Source organism: Osmia bicornis, chromosome 10 (assembly GCF_907164935.1).
Source record: "Osmia bicornis bicornis chromosome 10, iOsmBic2.1, whole genome shotgun sequence".
NCBI classification, from domain to species: domain Eukaryota; kingdom Metazoa; phylum Arthropoda; class Insecta; order Hymenoptera; family Megachilidae; genus Osmia; species Osmia bicornis.
The window spans coordinates 8,933,823-8,956,494 of NC_060225.1; the positions used below are offsets into that span (position 1 = coordinate 8,933,823).

General features: G+C 34.3%; 5 protein-coding genes across 9 annotated transcripts; 2 read left to right on the top strand and 3 right to left on the bottom strand.

The window, feature by feature from the left end:
- The first annotated feature begins 326 nt into the window (after nucleotides 1–326).
- On the top strand, nucleotides 327–1,569 carry LOC114876264 (tRNA (guanine-N(7)-)-methyltransferase). Of its 2 annotated transcripts, none has more exons than XM_029187518.1 (6): nucleotides 327–487; nucleotides 600–742; nucleotides 808–1,002; nucleotides 1,099–1,184; nucleotides 1,265–1,366; nucleotides 1,430–1,569. In XM_029187518.1, the coding sequence occupies exons 1-6, from the start codon at nucleotides 402–404 to the stop codon at nucleotides 1,559–1,561; spliced, it is 744 nt and encodes a 247-aa protein (XP_029043351.1). In that variant the 5' UTR covers nucleotides 327–401; the 3' UTR covers nucleotides 1,562–1,569. The 2 variants fall into 2 exon arrangements, with proteins under 2 accessions (XP_029043351.1, XP_029043350.1); XM_029187517.1 differs by having other exon boundaries at nucleotides 808–992; nucleotides 1,071–1,184.
- On the bottom strand, nucleotides 1,495–6,878 carry LOC114876259 (cilia- and flagella-associated protein 65-like). Its single transcript, XM_046287502.1, is given in 20 exon segments — nucleotides 1,495–1,650; nucleotides 1,730–1,865; nucleotides 1,936–2,104; nucleotides 2,190–2,395; nucleotides 2,397–2,417; nucleotides 2,480–2,732; nucleotides 2,801–3,054; nucleotides 3,116–3,304; nucleotides 3,369–3,584; nucleotides 3,656–3,926; nucleotides 3,985–4,073; nucleotides 4,165–4,521; nucleotides 4,599–4,830; nucleotides 4,898–5,143; nucleotides 5,224–5,428; nucleotides 5,487–5,675; nucleotides 5,746–6,028; nucleotides 6,107–6,372; nucleotides 6,440–6,659; nucleotides 6,795–6,878. Coding segments are annotated over 20 exon segments (3,954 nt in total). The 3' UTR covers nucleotides 1,495–1,582.
- A 145-nt stretch (nucleotides 6,879–7,023) lies between these two features.
- Nucleotides 7,024–8,989, top strand: LOC114876261. Its single transcript, XM_029187516.2, has 4 exons — nucleotides 7,024–7,361; nucleotides 7,446–7,678; nucleotides 7,749–7,980; nucleotides 8,050–8,989. Exons 1-4 carry the CDS (start codon nucleotides 7,115–7,117, stop codon nucleotides 8,496–8,498), a joined length of 1,161 nt encoding a protein of 386 aa, XP_029043349.1. The 5' UTR covers nucleotides 7,024–7,114; the 3' UTR covers nucleotides 8,499–8,989.
- On the bottom strand, nucleotides 7,802–13,111 carry LOC114876260 (acylamino-acid-releasing enzyme-like). Of its 4 annotated transcripts, none has more exons than XM_046287498.1 (15): nucleotides 12,593–12,677; nucleotides 12,280–12,497; nucleotides 12,033–12,196; nucleotides 11,819–11,961; nucleotides 11,476–11,740; nucleotides 11,226–11,371; nucleotides 10,988–11,156; nucleotides 10,660–10,914; nucleotides 10,451–10,588; nucleotides 10,143–10,363; nucleotides 9,989–10,068; nucleotides 9,870–9,917; nucleotides 9,517–9,738; nucleotides 9,303–9,446; nucleotides 7,802–7,890 (listed from the first exon to the last, which is right to left on the bottom strand). In XM_046287498.1, the coding sequence occupies exons 1-14, from the start codon at nucleotides 12,605–12,607 to the stop codon at nucleotides 9,314–9,316; spliced, it is 2,217 nt and encodes a 738-aa protein (XP_046143454.1). In that variant the 5' UTR covers nucleotides 12,608–12,677; the 3' UTR covers nucleotides 7,802–7,890; nucleotides 9,303–9,313. The 4 variants fall into 4 exon arrangements, with proteins under 4 accessions (XP_046143454.1, XP_046143456.1, XP_046143455.1 ...); XM_046287500.1 differs by lacking the exon at nucleotides 7,802–7,890 and adding an exon at nucleotides 13,021–13,111 and having other exon boundaries at nucleotides 9,187–9,446; nucleotides 12,593–12,658; XM_046287499.1 differs by lacking the exon at nucleotides 7,802–7,890 and adding an exon at nucleotides 12,734–12,817 and having other exon boundaries at nucleotides 9,187–9,446; nucleotides 12,593–12,658.
- On the bottom strand, nucleotides 12,593–22,561 carry LOC114876265 (EF-hand domain-containing protein D2 homolog). Its single transcript, XM_029187519.2, has 4 exons — nucleotides 22,131–22,561; nucleotides 16,020–16,167; nucleotides 14,857–14,991; nucleotides 12,593–14,568 (listed from the first exon to the last, which is right to left on the bottom strand). The coding sequence occupies exons 1-4, from the start codon at nucleotides 22,298–22,300 to the stop codon at nucleotides 14,434–14,436; spliced, it is 588 nt and encodes a 195-aa protein (XP_029043352.1). The 5' UTR covers nucleotides 22,301–22,561; the 3' UTR covers nucleotides 12,593–14,433.
- Nucleotides 22,562–22,672: the final 111 nt, after the last annotated feature.

Genomic DNA, 22,672 nt, shown 5'->3' on the forward strand with positions numbered 1-22,672 from the left:
TCTGAAATCCTGTTACAAGAAGATGATCTTCGCTGAAAATATTCGAAGATCAGATTGACAGAGAAGCTGAACATCTGTAAAGAAATATTGAAATAAAGAAACATTAGTTTAAAATGTTCTTGTTATTTACTACCTTTACAATACTTTGATCCACTTAATTTGTTTATAACAAATTGTGTTGCATTTATATTTTATTTTTACAATTATATTTTCAAATGTCTCCTTTTGTATTAGCCTCTAATTACGAGTGAATAGAAGTCTCGTACAAAACCTTCTCGATTGTAAATAAAAATGTTGCAAACATATATTTATAGGTATGTAGTCGGTTTGGCTAGGTTTCATTCAGATTAGGTTAAGATTCCTCGCCATGTGGATTTGTTTTTAACCAAGTACTTATCATCATGTCAGAACCGCTACCATTGCCACAAAAAAAGTATTATCGTCAACGTGCCCATTCGAATCCGATAGCAGACCACTGTATAGAATAGTATGTAATTACATTTTGTAATAAAGTCGTAATTTATTAATGAAATCATTGTTATATTACCTGTAAGTATCATATGAACATTTTTTTATTCTATACTAAAATGTAATTTCAGTCCCATAAAACCTAATTTAATGGACTGGAGTTCACTATTTCCACATTATTTTTCCATCGACAAAGAAGAGTCTAAAGAAAACAATGTTCCAAACAAATGTGTTGAATTTGCTGATATCGGTTGTGGCTATGGAGGATTACTTGGTAAGAATTCAGGTTTGAATTTCAAATACATTAATGTTTAAGATGCTAATAATATGTTTTGCCAGTTACATTGTCACCTATGTTTCCTGACAATTTGATTGTTGGTATGGAGATCAGAGTAAAAGTGTCTGACTATGTTATGGATCGTATAGCTGCTTTAAGATCACAGCATCCTGGACAGTATCAAAATATTGCATGCTTAAGAACTAATGCAATGAAGTATTTGCCAAATTACTTTCACAAAGGCCAGGTACAACAAGGTATAGCCTTATTTTTATGATAATAATTTTGATTCATGTTGATTAATTAACGTTTTATATCTTTGCAGCTAAAGAAAATGTTCTTTTTATATCCAGATCCACATTTTAAGAAATCAAAACATAAATGGAGAATAATAAACAAAACACTTCTGGCAGAATATGCTTATGTGTTAGCTGAAGGAGTAAGATCATTTATAAAATCTAATGTTAACACTTTTTTTCCATATCTACATTGTTAATTAATTATAATTATAATTTAAAGGCCATTGTATATACAGTGACAGATGTTAAGGACTTACATGAATGGATAGTGAGTCATTTTCAAGAACATCCATTATTTGATGAAGTTCCTAAAGAAGAATTGGTAAGTTTCATATTATTAATTAAAATATATTACCCTTTTATTTAAAATTATTTGTTTCCAAAGGATAAAGATCCTATTGTGGAGAAGTTGTACGAAAGCACGGAAGAAGGACAAAAAGTGACCAGAAATAAAGGAGATAAGTTTCTCGCTGTATTTAAACGCATTCCTGATCCGTATAATAAAGAAATGAATTAATATTAAAATTTATTTTTATAGTTAGTCTATAAAGGACACTCTAAATCGCGTCCTTATGTTATAAAACTCATCATCATATTCGTCATCAACTCCATTCTCATAAAGATCTACAAAAAATGTTATTCAATGTGATATCACTTATTACAATATAAAAATCAATGGATCTACCTTGTTTCTCCTGTTCGAGATCGATTCGTTTTTCTTTAGGCAACATTTTAAAGTAATTTTTATGTCTTATATCTTCCTTGGGAACCAAGTGCGAAGTCTTTAATGAGAATTCATCGTGTACTGTAGAAAATAACATCTAAAACATAGTCATTAGTCGCTTAAAGCCTCTTCATGGATAATTTAATAATTATTCTTTTTATTTTTACTTTTTCAAAGATTGAATTAGTTAATGTTAATGGTGGCGATATGTAAGACCTTCTTATCAATCTTTTGCGCTCTGCTAAATCCATCACCAATTGTGAATAATATAAATTACGTCCAGGAATCAAACTTTCTTCCATCATTTTCTGAAATCGTTCACTGTTAACAATGTCCCTTTAAAATAAAATTAACATCTTCATATAACGAAACGACCTTCTAATACATGCAGAATTTATTCTACTGAATTATGAACTTTTACCACAATATGCCTTCCAAAATAAACGCAACAATAGAAAGTTCATTTTCATCTTTTGTAATATTATAATTTGTACGATCGTTAAAGTAAATGGTACTTGATGGAGTAGCTTTTAATTGCTCCATTAAACTCATTCTTAAATGTTCGTCTTCTATAGGAATTATGGTACACCGTAGCGTTAGTACTTTGCAATATGGTTCTGGTTTTTTTCAATATTTTTATCCATGGTTCCTACAAAAATATGAAACATCATTCATAATACCTAATTGTTTCATTAATTATTAATTACTTACTGGCACAAAAGTGCCTTTTTCCGTGATCTTAAATTGTCCTTCCAATTCCTTGCACAGAATATCATGTCTAATAACGCTTCTTTGATATTCTCCTCTTTCACTAGCGTTCAGAAATTCACAAGGTACATTAAGATCAATTCTACCAGGTTGTCCTTTAGTTCGGATTTTTACTCTGAAACTTTGTACTGCGTTTGGTCTTATTATTCCTTTTTGTGGAAATATGTCCACGGAAATGATGCCTGGTACATATTGACTGTAATTTACCAATTAATAAAATTGAGAAACTGGAAGCTTGTTAGCAAGCAGAAATTGTACGAGTACCATTTCCATTCATAAGCGAGTGCAGCGTAATCTAAATTGTTATAAACTAAGAGCATTTTAATGACGTGACTATGCATAGGTATAGCCCACATGTCGATGCAATCTATGTTGAAATACGCAGGAAACAATTCAGTTTTACAAGCACAATGTGGTGGTATTGTTCTCCCAAAATCAGTTGATTTGAAGTAATGAGAAGCTTTTCCTTTTAATATTATCTCTGACGTTTTATCACCCATAGTTACCGGAATTGTCACCTGGAAAACGTAATATAATTTAATTGTAGTTCTATCATCGACTAACGTTAAATGCTTTCACCTGATATTCTCCAAACATTCTAGGCTGAAATTTTAAAACTAATGGTACAATCGTATTAGCTTCGATGATACCACCGGAAGTTAAGCAAGAAAATACTTCACAGCAATAACTTTCGTTTAATTTGCGAACGTTATTCATGTTCACCGAATATGGCAAACTTTTGTTTGTAATATTATGTATCCAACATGTCTGGAAATTCCTCCACATTATTCATAATTTTATATCAAATACAAGCGATTAATTCAAAATGTACTTTATAAACAGGCTCCCTATTGCCGAAATAAATTTTTCCGAATGTCATGTATCTGTCGCTTAAAAAATAATCTGGTGTTTCAGATTCGGTCAAACATTCGAGACCTATTTTTAAAACTATATGACGATCATGTCCTATGTTGACGTCCCAATATATGTACGATTTCCCGGCTAACGTAAAATGTAGTTCGACACCAATTACAAATTCTTGCTTAGGCTACAAAGTATTCGTTCCTTGATTAGTTTCTTAACTTAACAATATACGTTGGAAACATTGAAAATCCGTACTTCCAATATTTTTGACGTTGGATTTACCACACAGAGATCTTTATGTACACAATCGATCACTGTGCGTTGCAATGAAATTCCAACTTTCTTTACATATGGTTTACAAGAACATCTTTTCAACTGTTTTATAATCAACGAAACGGGGAAATTCGTAGGATTTACAAAAATAAATTTTAACAAAATAGCTCCACTGTTTAGAATCATTGGAAAAAGTTCGGCTTTTACATTCCTCTTATCTCCTGGCAGCATGAATTTCATTGCTTCGTTCATTCTAAAAAATATGAATAATTATATAATAACCATTACTAATAATTGTAACATAACTATACTTGTTTATTTGTAATGCTTTCCATAAGAATGGCTTGCTTATATTCACTGAATAAGTTTGTTTGTATGCAAAAGCACATACGTTCTTCAGCTATGTAAGAAATATAATTGTCAGATTTTTGTGTAATTCCAAAATAATTATTTGTTATTTATGATTATGTTATTAATAATTTGAACTATACCTTCACTGCTGGTAAGGTGCACATGCAGTTCACCATACAAATTCTTCTTGCCTTTTCCGAGGATACTATTTTATCTGTCCGATAATTGATTCTTAATAAATATTCAATAGCAAATTCGTAAAATCCTGGTGTACGAGGTGTAATAGTAACTGTGACTTTTTTACGCGTTCCTGAAAAAGCTGTTTCCGATGCTGGAGATATCTCAACATCCTTTTTGATATCGCCGATCGGCCAACCGGTATGGGTACATATTAATCTGTAGTAGATGTTTACTGAACTAACATTAACAAGATCGAAAAACAACGTTTTTGTGGTATTATATTCCATCTCGTTAAAATTTAACTCGTTTGGAATTGCCTGAAACATTGAACGAAAGGGAGGATAAACTCTCTTGAATTACAATTATTTTGAAATGATTTTAACAAAGATATCACCTCCAAGAAACCCATTTCGCATCTTCCACGAACTCGTAAAGTTACACAACACTTTGTCCCTACGATAGTGTCATTTTTTATAACAATCAAAACGCATTGTGCTTCAAAATCGTAGTCAATGTTCGGTTCTATTGGAGAGAAAGAACATTCTTGAAATAAAGTATCGTTTGGATCGATTTCTCCGGTTTCATCTTGTATCTTGAATTCTGATGGCAATTGATAAAATCGGTACCTACAAATGTCTCTCGTTAATTTATGAAATTCAGTATAATTTATAATATGAGAACACGATGAATCACCGAATTTTGTGACGAGTTACATTTCGCATTCCAAGTTGGACAAATTGCTGACAATGCGGCATCACCGCTGGGAAAATTAACACGTTGTTATTGCAAAACATGATATTTGCATATTCCGCGTATCCCTTCAAATCTATGTAACTTTCATTTTTTGTATTCCCGTTGAAATATACCGTCCATCGTTCTATATAAATCTGTTCGTTTTTATTCTCCGGTATCATTTCAACAACAATTATTTGATAATTACTGCAATTCAATGACAAATTCAACTTACTAAATATAAACAGTAATTATCAATAAATATAATAAAAAGAAGGATCTCGTACTGATGAATTACACCGAGCATTGGCTTCACAACAAAATGACTGGCTGGTGGTGAAACGAATTGAAACATCATTGGTAAATGACCAAACTTTTTGATTAAGAAACTTGTATAAACCGGGATTGGAGGGACACAGGGTGGCATTATTACAGTTTGAGGTATCTCGTATTGCGGGATCCATCCGTTAGACGAAATGGGAAAAGAATGACCTACAAAATCCGTATGTTAATCCACGGTTCATAAATTTTTCATGGTAAAATATCAAACCTATCACTCTGACCGAAATAATGATCGGAAAATACACATCCTGTTGCTGTTCGAAAAAGGCAGAGGCGATTAATTCTCTTCCAAAAAGATTATTTCTCGCATTTGGATTGAACGTGAGTTCAAAGAGAGCCGATTGATTGGCGCGAACGTGCATTCTGTAAGGCGTTACAGTAAAAATCCCATCGATATCTACGAAAGATAAAAATAATTACTGTTTGATATTAAATAAATCTACAGCTGACGAGTTTAATGGAATTACCCTTTTCCCAGCGAACTAACAAATTCGACTGATTATGATTAGTAAAGCATATCGCGTGAGGGATCCTTTGGATAATATTATCCGGATCGACGTCCGCTTGACCGAAATTAAAATAATGTTTGGATAAAGATACAGCTGGCAATTCTCCTAATATGTTAACAGTGTCTCTCATGTATCCTTCAAATGCATTGGTCTCCTTCCAGGAATAACTGAGACAGGTCATATCATCCTGTTTATAATCGGATGCGATACTGCTTCCGTGTAATTCTATAATAATGGGTTCCTGATGGTTAGATGAAAACTTTAGTATACAAGAAAAATATAATTAACTTTAAATATAATTATAAAATCGTTGATTTACTTGGTGCAGAATTAAAATGACTAAATGATAAGTATATCTTCCACTTTCCGGGGGTGAAAAAGTAATGGTGACATATTTGTAAGAAGAAGGGGCGATGGTACCGCAATTTAGGCTTGTCCTAAACACCTGATACTTTTCGTCTATGTCGATCATAAAAATTGCTGCTACTTTAGATTTGTTGATCAATTTTATTCGTCTCTTCACCTCGGTACAGTTTTGAGTACAGCCCATAAACATTTTCGTCATTGAACAAACCACTTCGGGACCTACAACAATTGTTAAAGTGTAAAATATTATTGATAATTATGTGATTAAAATATTCATTATAGGTACCGATACACGATCCCTGGGCAATGATTTTCGTACAGGAACCACTGGTATCGGTAATCATAAAATAATCAACATTTTTAGGCGTTACGACAAACGGTCGATAGCGTATTTCGCATAAAAATTTGTCTTCAGCAGCTAGAGCCCAGTTATAAGAACGCAAATGAAAAACATGATCCAAGGGATTCGCGGTTGGGTCTCTTTGGGCTTGATATATTTGCTCCTTCTGTAAATCAATAATTTTATATCGTTAAAATACTGAAATGTAATTTTTGGAAATAAATTATAAATATTACCGCAGCAAAGAAAAATATTCACTAAAAGTAAATGAATTTCAAATTGCGGTAATGAAATTACTTACGCAGGACTCGTTCCATATTTCAATCGTCTTTACCGCCGTTTTACCAACTTCCACATCCCCGTAATTAAGCTCAATTACTTTCATTCTATTTCGAAAATCACCACGATTTCCTGATAAATATTTATGTTGAAATTAATAATTTTACGGTAACGCGTCGAACTTCGTTTGAAACGGTAATCCTGTGAGTCATATATCTCGAATTTCGCGATCTTGCGTGACTTCATCTCTATCAATCTTTTTTGCACACCTTCGTTTTGTTTTGATATAAGAAGACACGAAAGGATGACGTATCCGCGAAAATGGTGAATAAGGAAACGTAAATGATTTCTTGGAAAAATCTGACGATAATTTTTCCAATTTTACACCTTTCGTGGAAGATCTCTGTAGAGTTACTAATAGGCTTCAGTCGCCTAGGAATTGACAGTGACGTTAACCGTGTTCTTTATGGCTTTTTGACAGTTATAAAAATGTCTCGACAGGATATTTTACATCTTTTATGTTTAATATTTCTCGCAAACAATTGCGTGAATTACAGTTCATGCGCCTTTCATGATCATTACGTGGAGTGTGAGTTTTTTTTTTTCAAAAGACACGCGATCCCGAGGTTCTGTTGATCATGAAGGATATTTAATTCCTAACCTCTTTTTACAGATTCATTGGACTCGGAAAAGTTTTGTCATATATATGGTAAAACAACAACTACCGAAATTAAAAATTCTACAATAATAGTAAGATCGAAGCACATGTTTGATCCATGGGTCGAGGGACGTAAAAATGTTCATTGCAAATTCATTATTAAAACGGCCAAAGGGGATGGTTTATTTGGTGTGATTCAGAAATTGTCTTTTAGACGAAATGGATCACAGTGCTTGGATTATGTACAGGTTTGTTAATACTTGGCATTTTATTTGTTAAATGAAAAATCACTAAACAGTTTAATATTGCATACTTCAGTTTAAAAGAAAAGATCATCATCGGACAGAAAAGTTCTGTGGTTACCTTGACCGTAGTAGGGTAAAATTTCTAGTTCAGGATTCTGATGGCTCGTCGCTGGTAACTTACGCAGAATTTGATCCAAGTAGCCACAGCTCTGGAGCTGAATTAGAAACAGAAATATTTGTTTCAAATGAGAAATTACAAGAGGGAGAATTCTTGTCTCTTAGCATTGCTTACACTGTTTTTAAAAGTAATTACACTTATTATAACTAATACAATGAACTAATACAATAAATTGTAATTATAATATAATATTCAGATTGCAGCAAGGTGAACCAGAAAGAATACGCGCCAGTATTTCGCGGTGGCTGTTTATTAAACGATTATTTCTGCGACGGAATTTATAACTGTGCACCAGGTGTTTGTTCAGATGAAAAGGATTGTCCAGTTAATCTCAATGAAATTATTAGCACCGGTACTGGTACAAAAGTCACGATAGGTGCAGTAACTACAGTGATATTGTGTTTCATCATATTCGTTATGTGTCTATGGATTTGTAAAAGGTCGCAAAAGTTATACTGGGCTGTGGATTATACCGATCAAAATGCTGCGAGAACAGTACCGCCCGAAGCTGAAAGATCTACGAATCCCCCAGTTCCCTCGGCACCTATATTAGAGGTTGCTGTACCCTCCTCTGTTAATAACAAAGACCTGCCACCTAGTTATGATTCATTATTTCCAGAACAAAGTAATCCCGTTAGATCGTAATTAGAAAGACATGTTACTTTATGTAACTGACCGATATCGACAGCATTTTATCTAATGTTTTAATTAGATATTGCTGTATACAATGCAGTTTTCAGATATATGGTATGAATGAGTGCCTTTCTGAATGAACGAGATATAATTAGAAAAACATGCGCACAAAAAAGAGATAATTAATTCTTTTCTACGTTCCTTTTCTCGCGTTTTATATAAATTTTTTGGATATCGTATACAATATTATTTGTAATAATGAACATTTTTGTATGCCGCTTATTCATTTTGTAAGATGCATACCATTTGATAAAGTTTTATTAAAGTATATGTGAGAATGAAATTTCTTATATAAGACACGAAGCAACACTTAAAACTGAAATTGATTAGTGATTTAACGTCGAAACTTTATTGTAGGATAACGTTTTGTTTATAGTTTATAAGCTTTTTTTTTTTTAAATATTCAAAAGATACAGTATTTAATGAATTTAATATTTATGAGATTGTTTTTTAATTTTTATTAATCGATTACGACTTAATAATATAAAGTTTTGCAATTAGAGTACCGTGTAGCGTTGGTACTCTATATTGTCAACTTATAATAAAATATATATATACATATATATATATATATATATTCACTACTTATACGTAGCATATTTATGCCGAATTTTATAAACATATAAAATGCAATGTTGCGGACATGTGTATATTTTGAAAATTTATTTGTTATAAATGTATACACGATGACAGTATAAACATTACATTTCTCATAATAAAATTATTAAAAAATATTGAAATGATTATAATATTTACCGTACTTATTATTACTTCTGTAAACCTGAATCTTCAACTTTTTTCTCTGAGAGATGTTCGTGTAACCACAAACAAGCATTAATAACATTATCAATTTCAACTGGTCCTGATGCTAAAGGATGATTATCCTCGTAAAGTAGCATCCTGTAATAATATTTGTAAACTTCTGTAAATTTAAGAAAATAAAATTTTTATTTACAAAATTTTTACGTACTTTGTTTTTACGTTGTTTGCTTTAAGACGTTGATACCACAACTTTCCCTGAGAGGCAGGTACACGTAAATCATTCGATCCAATGCATAATAAAGTTGGAGCTTTAACCTTATTAACATGAATAATTGGAGAACTTCGAAACATTTTAACAAGCATCTCAACTTGATCCAATTCCGATAATGGTAAACACTCGTCGAAAAAGTAACCGACTACAGCGGCACACCTGGAATTAAATTCATCACAACCTTAATAATTTGAAACAAGTTTTACATATATACATTGTAATTTCCTATCATATTCCGTGTTAGTAGCCCTTTACTATTTATTATACTTTTGTACTACGATTAAGCTTACACATCATGGTGGTACTTAATTTTCTCTTCCTTACTCAGGGCATTGCGACTGTAATATAATTACAATAACTCAATGGAACTATGAAAAGAAGTTTTGCTTTAAATACAGTAACGTTTTACCAGTCTGGAATATCTGATATAGTGAACATGGCAGCGATGTCGATTACTGGATTCCTTGCAACAATAGCTTTGTATAAATCCTATAAAGCAGATTTATCGTATGAATTTGAAGCTTGAATAGCAATAGAAGTACCGCGTTGTTTTTGAAACTTACTGGATACTGGGCACTCAATTGAGCTGCTAAAAATCCACCATGTGAACCCCCACTAATTCCTATTTGTTTTGGATTCAACCATGGATACTTCTTTAAAGCCTCTTGTGTGGCAGTCACACAATCTTTCACATCAACATCCCCAACTCTTCCTTGAAGATATTCAACGTTCTTTGCACCCATTCCCGTAGAGCCACGATAGTTAACTTGCACCACTGCCAAGCCTTGAGTTTAAAATTTTTATAAATATTTCATTAGTGTGATGAATTTTTAAACAATACTCTTTCTAAATGTCTTCATAAAATATTTACCTGATAATACAAACAAAACATAATCGAGTGTAAATGCATTCGCATAATTAGAATGAGGTCCACCATGGGGAACAATTACAAAAGGTACAGATTTGTCTTCCCCATTTTTTGGCCCAAAGTAAATGTAGTTAAAATGCTCTAAAATTATTAAAAAGTTGCGTATATTTAATTAAAAATATTTTGTATTTTTCAAGTATTAAATTACTTACTAATTTCATTATCATTATCATAGTCATATTCGGACGGTTCATACATGAAATTATCAGAAGTAAGAATCTTCGTGATAGCTGATACTTCATGCCTTTTTATGGTACCGTTATTAACTGCTTCTAAATTAAACTTCCCTACTGTCAAGAACGCAGGTTCTATAATGGATGTTTCCAAAAATGCGATAATATCATCTTTTACGTCCAAAATGGTAAGACTACTCTTATCATTTACAATTTCGGTGATAGTTTTCGTTTCTAAAAATAATGTTTTCATTACCGATAATCACAACAAAGAAAAGATTATCAAAATGAAATGTATCTTTCGTACTTGTATCGACAATGTAAGAAAGTGAATTATTTTGTTGAGGTGTAGTTAAAAATATATATTGTGAATTATTACTCCAACAGCGACGTGGTAAGCGACCGTACAAACCATAGAAATGTTTAGCATTTTTAATGGGTATACTTTTATGTACAACATCTACAAGTACATCAGGCTAAACAGAAAAGCTAACATTAATTTATGTGAAATTAGTATCGTAGAAAATATTCAAATACGGCAATACCGTTGGTTTAGAGCGAAATTCAAGACGCATAAGTCTGTGTGCATTATGATGCGGGCCACCAGCTTCTCTTTCTAACCAAATTAAATAATTTCCATCGGGACTAAATCTCGGACAACGTACAGCACATCCAGGATCAGAAATTTTTTCTAGAAAATATGTACATCTTTACACATCTATTTTTAAACCGATAACAAATGCGTACTTACAACTCTTACATGAAAAAAAATAAATTAGAAAAAAGATTTCTTACTGTACTGTCCATCTTTTAGTAAAAATATCGAAGAAAGTCTATTGGTACAAGCAATAAGACCTAAATATCTTGGTTCATGTCTCCATGCTACACCAACTATTCCTTGGCTATCTTCTGTCCATATTACTTGACCAGGTGAAAGTTCATCTGGTATACCTGAGAGAGCTGAAATTACGTCGGTCGTGGTGTCGAGAACCACGACAACCGAACGATGTTTACCTACTAATTGTTCTCCCCAGTGAGGCTTGTAAATATATTCATTACCCTGTTTTATTAATAATTCATTAATTTCAGTTTGAAATGCCTAAACTGCATTTATATTCTAAAAAGCAACAGATCTTACCACTGCTACCTCATCTTCTTCCTTTTTATCTTTCTTATTAAGAGGTTTTTGTTTATAAAATGGATCTGATTTTGGAAGTTTTTTCTCAGCAATATATAATACTTTTGTGTTGTCTGGGGACCACTCAAAAGAAGAAAATTCGGCTGTAAATAAAAATAGATATTGTTAAATAATTAATAAAATTCTCAAAGTATAGCTCTATAGGTATAATTACAATCAGTGTACACATCTCCATGTACATCCAAAGCAGCTAGGTCATAATTCTTCACAAGTCTTTGTTTATCCCAAATTTCAATGAATTGTTTTGTAGAATTATCCACTGTAGCTTGTCTTAACACAGCTTTACGCTGTTCATCTGCAGTAAAAGCAGAGAGAAGTCTTCAAAGAAAAATAGGAACATCTTAAAAAATACATTTTTAATACATATAGGAAATTATATTCTAAGGAAATAAGTTCCATACTCTGTTGTAACATCAATAGGAAAACTTTCTGACTGTACTTGAAGTTCTGAATTCAAAACATGAGTTTGATAAAACTTTTGATTTGTTTTTCTTTCTAAATTCCTTTGCGACCATCCACTTAAAATTGATATTCCATTATTGCCAGCTTCTAAAATCCTTGCACCACTTAGAGATGGATTTTTGGCTATGATCTTGTATAAATTAACAATTTTTTCTATCTGCAAAATATGAAATATTAAAATTATTATTATGCAATAATAAATACGTTAATTTTACAGAATATAAAACAGTGTTCTTATAAACTTTCTCTTGCCTGATTTGAAGCCATTTCAGAGAGAAATAATTATTCCAAAAGTCGTTTCCAGACACTGTTATCAAACTGCAATGAATAATATATATTCTATATATCTATATACATATATTATCCACTTTGAAAACAAGATAAGAATCAAACTTTGATAAGATGTGCAAATAGTTCAACAATCTTCAAAATTCATGATAACATGCATGTTTAAAAATGATAACTAAAATATAATTTTATTTCATATACGCTTGAGGATATTGTTTCAAAACTGAATAAGGTTATTTATTCACTGTTTTTTCACAATAAAAGTGAATTGTTTCCTTCAGTTTCACATTTATTATTAGTAAAATTTTCAAAATATGCGATCTAACAAAAATAGATTATTCAAAAAAAACTGTTTTGAGGTATCAGTATCAAAATCACGTTGGTATACACACAATAAAATATGTGAAACAGCTTATCTTATCATGGATTAATAATTGTATCATATTGTAAATAATTATTTCTACAATTATCTATCATTCAAAGATTACACATTGTATAACGTTTCGAATTTATTATTATCTTTCATTAAATATGCTTATAGTGAATAATATCCATGAAGTTGGTGAAACTGAAGGAAGAAAAGAACAGGATCGAGCGCTACAATTGAATATTTTCTATGTTTGAATCTATGTTGACATTTTATAATATGGAAATGTAAAAACTATATATTATATGCGTATACCGTTGCTTTCATAAATCAGGTTTTTATTTTACATCAATTTGCAATATGCAAGTATAACGTTAACGTAGTGCAAGTTTTATCACAATATAAAGTACACTACTATAGTAACTATCTTATGAATCAATAAATTGTGTAAACAATTGTTGGAACAAAAAGATTTATTTACAATCTAATTTTATAGGCTTATTTAAGTCATATCTATTGTCTCTTATATTTTATATGTACAATTCGCAACACTGACCAGTGGACTTGATTTTATTTCAAAACGTATTTCTTAAAATTTATCCTTTTTAAATAAAGATCAAGTTTTACTTATTTTAAATTGATATAAAATGAGATACCATTAAAAACATATACATAATGACTGAAAATACATTCATCAATCCTATCTTTGATAAAAATTCCTTTTTTTCATTTTGAAAGTAAAGTGATGCAGATATAAATAAGCAACGATAAAATCATCTAAAATCTCCCCATCAAGAACGTGTTGCAAAATGTTTATCTTTTTTTTCTCAACAGTGCGTCGACCTTTACAATTAAAATTGAAATTAGCATATAAATTATTATACACACATGTACATGTTACATTTAGAATATCAGTCGTGCGTTCGTTAAAATCTCCTATTCTATTCATTCGTTATACGTATCCAAAAGAATCTAATTGTACGAAACCTAAAGAAATATCGTCTAAATGATCAATTATGCTTTTAAAAATTCCAAAAGCATAATTGAACCTGCCGAAAGAATTAAAAGGCTGATACTTTTACACAATTATTTTTTCTGTATATAAAAGTTCCTTAATACTTATCATACCAAAAAGAACTTACAAAATAATCTCAATCCTAAAACTAATGTCACTATTGGTCACAGTACTCGAAGTGCGTATAAAAAAACAATTCCTCTAAAAGATGAAAATCGATAAAAGCTTAGAAACAATAGTTCTCCTCCCTTGCCAAGAATCAACGCTCTCTAATGCTGCAACGATCGCTAAAGCCGATCTAATGAGACAATGTTGATCGACGTATCGCATTACGAAACAGGTGAATCGGATTAAGGCAACCGTTTGTAATTCCATTGAGGTGCAGAAGTGGCTCGGCACTTTCTCGATCCGTGAATTTTCTTTTCAATTGCCAAACAGAGCAGCTTTTTGTCTGAACTGCGCTCGCCTCGCCGCTCTATCTTCCTCTTCTCGTTTTCGTTCCTCCTGTTCCATACGGATTTCGTCCTCGAATTTGCTCGTCTTCCGTAGTTGCTCGATCTGTGAAAGGGGGTAATTCATTTAGAGGAAAGGTTCATTAACGCGGACACGCTTTCCTGATGTTCCGCAAATCCAGACCATTTATGGTATTTAAAGCTTAATAAAAATAATCGAATAAACCTTCTTTGATGTTCTGAGGATAATGCAATTACCACTTCTGAAACATCTACAGTCTGATAAGATTTCATGACAGAAAAGTATCGCCAAATATCACTTGCGATACATCAATTCGAAGCTTAAAGTGTCACGAAAATGACTGTAAATATTTCTACCATAGAAAGGTAATACCTTCGCTTCGAAAAAGTGCTTGGCTCCAGTGACTCCTACTTCGTCCACGTCGACTTCGGTGAGACGAGCCAGCTGGCCCAATCCGGAATCCTGTTCCAGTTCACCGGCACGTGCTTTGCGATAGATCAACAGAAACTGTAACAGATCATAAACCACACGTGTACAGAGATAAGATCGAACGGTTCGATTCGTTCTTTCGAAAGCAATTCAATCATTGAATAATTTTCCACTTGCGCTCGAGTCAAGTTGGAAAGTTTGATAAGCGATGATAAGAACGAAATTACAAAAGCATTCTTGTTACATGGAAAATACTATGCTTGTAATACTTGAAATGATTATTTCTATTTTCCCTGTTTCCACCTCGTATACGTGTCTCGCATAAACGCAAAAATATCCGCAATCCAATGATTATTTACACGGAGGATGAGTAACAGGAAAGTGAGCAGCGTTCAGTGATGAATCACGGTGATCTATGAAACAGACAACCGATCGCGTGTATGCAGATCGAACGCTTTGTTCGCGGGCCACGAAATGTCACGTAGGAATGTCCAGCCGTGCATTTGCATCCAGTTCGAGGGCTTTCCTTCGTACGCACTCGTGTCCTTGCATTTGCAATTTATCCGTTTCTCCGTCGACGAATGCGCGTTGCATTCATTTAACCCTTTCGCAGTCGCGTGTACATAAAATACGATTTCTTTACCTATTTACACGGTGCTTGGTTAAAATCAGAACACCCATCGACCCCCGGAAATTCCACGATCGCACATGGGAGAAAAGAGTAACCCATCGTGGAAAAGAACAGGCGCTAAACACCCCGTGGGCCGGACTATTTTTATGGAGATTATGTAGCACGTGCAGGCATGCATCAAACTGGATGCTCGACGGGTGAAAATAAAAGAATTTCTACGCAGAAAGCGAAACGGGGTGCGAGAGTTTCGTTTTGTACCGAACACTAAAGATTCGACCCGAAAATATTAAAAGATATAAAATCGTCGATTGTTTTAAAGAAAGTGCTTAGTCAACTCGATCGATTTCCGCTTACGTAAGGCCGATTGTTTCCTGTTATTCGTACAAATTACATATCTCGTCCGGAGAAAGGTGCACCGATCGTGGAAATCGTTTCCATCGAAAATGAACGACAATCAACGCGTGAAATCGCGAACCTCGCGGAAGGAAATCCGTCCATCGCCGTCCTCGTCCACTTCCTGTATCATCGCCTTCAAACCGAGGTGAGTTTGCGGTGCTCCTAGAACCTCCATCATACGTTTCAGCTCGGCTAAATCCAGAAATCCATCGTGGCCAGCATCGAATCTGCAAAAGGAACGTTGCGATGTATAATTACTATTAATAAAAAGCAACAAGAAAATCACGAAGACGGAGAATTATCACGGATAACCGTGGCGGAGAAAGATTTCTAAAGGCAGTTACTCCTCGATCGAACCGAATTCCAAGATTCGATCTTATCGAACGATGCGCTCCGTTGAATCAACAGAACGCATCGTAATTCTCTGGAAAGCTATCCGCGAGACGGCTATCGGGATCGTTTACACGGAAAGTCGATTTCACGAGCTTCCGGTTCCCGGACACGCCGCAACGAGCACCGTTGACATTCACAACCACCGACGCTTTCGAAATCGGTACGCCACAAAACCCTGTCGATCGTTCTCACGTTCCCTCAACCGCTCTTATAATTCGCACTCTAATTAAAAAATAACGAGTTTCATTAGCGACCGCTTGGAAAGCAGCTACATCGTCGACGCTAAATATCCGATCACTCGATGTCGCGGGAACGCAATGCGCTCTCACCCCTTGTTTGTTTGTTTCTTTTATAATATTCTTCGTACGATTTCGTTACAATTATTCGCGTAATAAGTGAACGCTACGATGCGCAAAGTGAATTTCAACTAAATTACACAGGCTCTCGGTAACTAAGTTATACAGATATGAAAATTATATAGACCGATGTAGGTCGGATAGCGCAGCTTCGTAACGAACATCCTTGATAATTGTATACGATTATCATTTCATTTCTATGCCGATCCTTTATTTCGCATCGTAGGTGATAAATTTCAAGTAGCTTCTTTCGATCAGACTGAAGAGAATCGCTCGAAGGTCGAGGTTACGCGTTTATAAGCATGGTCAAGCAAGGCTGATCAATATGAGCGAGAGGGAACTATATCGTATCACCCACGCATACAGTGCGCGATAAAAGGCACTCGTATTGCTATTTCACAGCTAATTTGAACGTTCGATTGATAAGTCTCGATGTTTCACAACTTTCTTCCATTAAAAAACAGATTTTTTCCTTAATAAATAACATTTAATATTTGATTCTTGAAATCACTTTATGACCTTTTCAGGAGTCACGATCCATAGATTAGAGACCCTCACTTCAAAAATCACATATTTTTTTCTTTCAACGATGAAATGGTATTTTTCATAATTACAGAGGTAACAATAAGTTGCTTGTACATCGATTCTAATTACTTGAATAACAATGAGTTAGGGGTTCTGTATTCAGTAAGAAGATTTCAAGACTGTCTGATATCTGGGTTAATTATTCAGATACTTCAACACTTTCAATATTTTTAGACGTAACTCGAGGCATCTTATCACAGAAACGGTGATTCATTAAATCATTGTATAATCATCTCAAAGTGTTATTATATTAAGACCTCGTAGGTCTTCGATCAAAGTGAAGTATTATTATCTAACCTGATGTAATTTCGCTCTCAATACCTTTATATGTAATAAATATATTTGAAAGATACATACAAGACTTTTCTGAATTAAAGATAAAATTGACCCGACGATGCTTTTCATCTTCAATGTGCACTTGACCTTTCAATCTTTCGCATCTCCATTGCTGACACACCATTCACCTTTGTTTCATCGAGAACAATGAAAAATGTTCGACGAAATATCGATTCAGAGCATTTCATTAAAGCTACCTATTAATTTCTATATCGAAGAATATAAATTAAAAATAAGCAAAATAAACGTACGAACCTATGATATAATTATTACAAATCATTTTTTCGAATTATTGGAATAATATTTGAAGAACTTGGCAAGAGAAAAATGGTAAGTAAGTACCAGCATCTCATCGTCACTTAAGTTGGATCGGAGATGACGTCTTTTCGAATACAAAAGGAGAATCTGCGACTGCATCGATCTCAGAAAGAATGGTAGAAGGGTAAGAGGAACATATCAGCAAAGTACCAGCAACCACCTTGACCCACTTCTCTCTGGATAGTCTTGGAAAATGCTGGCGAACGAATCACGCGGTAGCTCGGCTAATAATGCAAGAATTGATTTTGCGATAACAATACCTGGCTGCTGGTGTGAGTCGTCGAACAACCTGGCCTAATTAAACTCCATTCGCGATAAGATTATGCGGTAAACTTTTATTGCGCTAAACCCTAATTACATTCCTCGCGTTAGTTTGGTAACGTTTTTTTAATTAAAATTATTAATCAACACTTTAACGACCGGCGTTCTATTTATTCTTGGATTACAAAGAAAAATTGAAATTTTGTAACGTATCATTAGAAATTGTGACAGCTATCGATGTCACGAAGTATTCAGCTGTTATAGCATTAACGTGCAATTGCATTCCTATCCTAATACGCGTATCAAAGCATCGAAGCTGATCGATATAAAATATTTTCACGACACGAACGAGCCGCATTCTCGAATAAATTCTAACATCGTTTATGTATTCGGAACGCGTGATCTTTGTAGATGGTTTTGAGGTAACGGTTTGCTGCTCACTTATTGCGACAACTTCGCCAAACTCGGCGCCACATCGAACCTATTTTCTTTCCAGAACGTCCAATTCTATTTTAATGATTTTAAAAACATTCCATGCCTTCAGAGAAAGTGAATCAATGAACGAGCGATTTAATTAAATACTCGACAATGAGAATCATTTAAATACTCGTCAATCGAGTTCTCGATTCCGTCCTAAAAAAAACGACACGTAAATTAAAATATTCCGTAATCAATTTGAAATTCCACTACCCACTGTAATATTAAAAAATTACTCAATCTTTTTTTTTATATTACAGTAAAGTGGAGATTCATTTATTGAAATACTGAATGAACTTTTTGATAAACTCACGTTGTCGCTCCTAATATCATGCTTGATAATTACGTCGTCCTCGTTTGGTTCAGAGTTCATCGAATAATCACGATTATCCTACACTCGATTCGCGCTGCGAGGTGTCTCGCGATTCAGCGAAAATCAAGTACATCTTCAATGTAGGAAGTTAGCTGGTATTAAGGATTGTATCGTCGACCTTTTTCCTACTTGCATTCACCATTCACGCTCGATTTGCACCTTTTTTCTACCGCCTTCCTTTTGTCATTCCTCTGTTATTCACAAAACTACAAAATGAAAATAAAATTTATTAGAATTATAAAATCTAACGAACCTCCCAACGTTATTTATCCAAATTCTCGTTTACTATATTAATTAAAATACGAAAATCACGGAAAATCATTATAGAAATCTGGCAAAATTTCACGAAAAAACAGTAATATTAATGTCTCCATTGAAAGGGGACAAATCAAGTATGCCTGACAATTTTCATTGGCGTTTCCGAAACGAGACCGTCCAATTTATCCAACGAGCCTAATTCAATCACGCGTTCCGTTTCAACGTTTTATCGAGGGAACTGAACGTGGACGGAGAGGAGAGCAACCTGACAATTTGCCTCGTGAATCATGCATCGAGTACACACGCGTGTGAATCAAAGTGTTACGTGTACATCGAGGTGGTTAGTCATGAAAAGAACACACCGGGACATGTTGCTGACGACTTCCGGTATCGAGCGGACAAACCCCTCTCGCATATGAAATTTGGAAACGACGCGAACCCCATGGAAAACACATTCCTTTTTCTCATTATACAGAATTTTTTCTTTAAGTACCGCACTACCGAGAGGTAGTAATTTTCTCGATTACTAATGATATTCATCGGCCTGGACACGAATCAATTTTAACGATCTCGAGGCGGAAGCGATCTATCCCTGCATATTGTTTCATCGAGCTAATACGCAATGATAGCGTGAGCCACGCGTGACCACAGAACGGATAATATTTTACACGTGGGAAGAATTTATTGCAACACGCGGATCATGCCGGAATAGGTCACGATTTTCTCCCCCGTAACCGTCGTGAAAGGAGAAAAAGATAAGGAGATAGAAAAAGTTGAAAAATCCTTCTCTAAGAGAAAAGTCGAAACCTAATCACGTTCGAACTGAATCGAGCTGATTTCTTTCTGCAGCTAGCTAGGTAAAAGTAAAAGGTCGTTTAGCTAGTGTGAATTTCACGGCGAGATTTCTAAGCTCGTTTAATTCTAACTGAATTTTAATCCCCCTTTTCCACTCTGATTTTTCTGGCAATAAGTAGAATTAAAAACGCGGAAGGTGTTGGATATTTCGTCATTAGGATGAAAAAATTTGACGGCGGTTGATCGAGGTAAGGCGGCTACCGAAACCGGAAGTGGTCAACAGATAGCTGCAACCTACGTGGTCGCATCCACTGACTAACTATACGTTTACTATCAAATGTCAGCGAACCTGTATCTGTATCAACGCAGAAAAACAATACGTATTTATCTTCTGTGAAACGTGACAAGTTTATAATCGATTAACAGAGAGAAAAAATATTCCTAATTCCTATTTAATTATAATTTTAATACGTTGACATTTCAGCGCAGCATTAAATATGGTAATTTTTATTTATAAAGAAAGGCTCATATCGGATGCGCGATTTTCGTATCGTCGCTTAAGAATCAATGCGAACGAAAATTTGAAATTATAAATTTAAATCGTATATTACGCGACGCAACTTTTTCACGGTATATAAACGAACTGCTCTCGCTCGGCCGTCCACCCTGGTTCTGCCTTGTCAAACCTGCTGTCCGGTTCGCTCCGAAATACCTGCAAGAAGAACAAGAGAGACGGAGGACAAACCTCGAGGTCGCGTGTGCTGGCTCTGCAACACGACTTGCTCTCTTCCCTTCGGTCTTTTCTTCGTGCTACGAAATAACTACGTCACGAATTCAGCCATCTGCGGTTTCGTAACGACTAGCGCGTGACTTTTCCATTTTCATTCGTTTTTCCCTTGTTTCTATCGGATAAACTAAAACGCCGCAGTATAACGCACGTTCAAATTCAATATACGATATAAAGATAACGATATCGATACGTAGAGCGATACAGAGCGAGTTTCGATTATTATTAAAGCGGTGGAATTAATCGAAAGTTACCAGGGTAGAATGGTTATCGAGAAAAATCGATTTTAACAATTCGATGTACGTACGCGTACGCATGCGCATTACCAACGACATAAATTAAATTTTTGAAGGTTAAAGATTAAATATTAGGATGATGATGATTAATTAGAAATAATTGATTGTAAATTTGAAATAATATATGGGATAGGATGTATTGGGTTACAATTGACCCATAGGTTATTTCATTTCGTGTTATAATAAAAATTATCTCACCAATGCAACACGATCTGTCTGTAGGTAGTAACGTAAACTCGAGCGAGTAAATGTAAACAAGAAGCAAAACCGCAGGCGAGTGCGACAAGAGCTGTGATTCACTTTCGATTTCCTTGTACGCTTTATCTCGCAATTTCTACTTGATACTAAAGACAAATAACCTTATCTTCAAATTTACAACTACTCAAATAACCGATACGATTTAGTAGAATCAATCGAGTCAGCCATTTGTCAAAAATCAAAGATGGCTGAACAAAATTATTTGACTATTTCAAATAATTCAAATATGTGTATACATTTGAAATAATAAATATTTTTTGAGTAATAATAAAAGAAACAATAAATGTTTGATCTATGAGTAACCTAGAACTGAGACCACACTGGTAAAAATTTAAATCGTAAACAAATTTTTATTGCAAATTCACGCACGTTTCTATGTAAAAATTTGAATGTGAAATGCGATACAGAAATTTTCACGTACGCACGCTGTAACATAAATCTGTTGATGCAAACAAAAATGTGCTGGTGTAGACCCGGCTTAAGAAACTACGGTCGCACGAATCCGAGACTGAAACTTTTCTACGCACAAAGGAACGGTTTAGAACCAGTACACCTTGGGTGTAGACAAACAGATCCAAGCGGTCGTTTCAAAGGCGTTCATTCAAAAATGACAACGTACGACAATATTATTCCATTCTCGTCGGTACAATAAACAGGCATACGGGAAATAGAGAAAAATAGAATAAAGTGTACTCACCTGTTGAAGGTCTGCTCGTACTGCTTGATCTCCCGACGAGACAGCTCGTGGAATTCGGTGTAAACGTTAACGAATTTGTACTGCTTTTTCACTTCTTTCCCTTCCTCGAGCTCTTCGTTGATCCTTTGCCTCCTGCTAAGCAGATTACTGAGTTCCGCATCCGCTGGCATTGTGTTCCCTTAACCGCCTTTGCCCTTTCGATTGTCTATCGCTAACCTTTACGATCTCAATCTCGCGAGACGTGTTGAAAAGAATTACGTAATCGAGAATAATCGGAGTATTAATCGTAATAGCAGAGAAAATAAGGAAAAAACGATTCGAAAATTGCGATAAGACTTGTCAAATTCGAACCTTGCACAGGCACTACACCACGAACCGAACGGCGCGGGAATCCAGCGTGGACTGACGGTGCGCGGAGCATCTCGGGTAGCTACCTTTAGAAACCAGTGACGTATCAAGATGGCGCTTCATCCTTTCGACAGCTACGAATTTGAAAATAACACATATCATTAAACAATAAACGATGAACACTGTAAATAATA

What these genes read in the sequence shown, in the direction of transcription:
- LOC114876264 (XM_029187517.1), top strand. Translation starts at nt 402, where the DNA reads ATGTCAGAACCGCTACCATTGCCACAAAAAAAGTATTATCGTCAACGT. An exon ending in ATTACTTTCACAAAGGCCAG is followed by an intron (nt 993 to 1,070) that starts GTACAACAAGGT and finishes ATATCTTTGCAG; the next exon opens with CTAAAGAAAATGTTCTTTTT. An exon ending in AAGTTCCTAAAGAAGAATTG is followed by an intron (nt 1,367 to 1,429) that starts GTAAGTTTCATA and finishes TTGTTTCCAAAG; the next exon opens with GATAAAGATCCTATTGTGGA.
- LOC114876261 (XM_029187516.2), top strand. Translation starts at nt 7,115, where the DNA reads ATGATTTCTTGGAAAAATCTGACGATAATTTTTCCAATTTTACACCTT. An exon ending in TCATGATCATTACGTGGAGT is followed by an intron (nt 7,362 to 7,445) that starts GTGAGTTTTTTT and finishes CTCTTTTTACAG; the next exon opens with ATTCATTGGACTCGGAAAAG. An exon ending in AGTGCTTGGATTATGTACAG is followed by an intron (nt 7,679 to 7,748) that starts GTTTGTTAATAC and finishes TGCATACTTCAG; the next exon opens with TTTAAAAGAAAAGATCATCA.
- LOC114876260 (XM_046287498.1), bottom strand. An exon ending in TTCTTACATTGTCGATACAA is followed by an intron (nt 10,915 to 10,987) that starts GTACGAAAGATA and finishes CATTATTTTTAG; the next exon opens with AAACGAAAACTATCACCGAA. An exon ending in TGATAATGATAATGAAATTA is followed by an intron (nt 10,589 to 10,659) that starts GTAAGTAATTTA and finishes TAATAATTTTAG; the next exon opens with AGCATTTTAACTACATTTAC.
- LOC114876265 (XM_029187519.2), bottom strand. Translation starts at nt 22,300, where the DNA reads ATGCCAGCGGATGCGGAACTCAGTAATCTGCTTAGCAGGAGGCAAAGG. An exon ending in GACGGATTTCCTTCCGCGAG is followed by an intron (nt 14,992 to 16,019) that starts GTTCGCGATTTC and finishes GATCTGTTACAG; the next exon opens with TTTCTGTTGATCTATCGCAA. An exon ending in AGCACTTTTTCGAAGCGAAG is followed by an intron (nt 14,569 to 14,856) that starts GTATTACCTTTC and finishes CCCCTTTCACAG; the next exon opens with ATCGAGCAACTACGGAAGAC.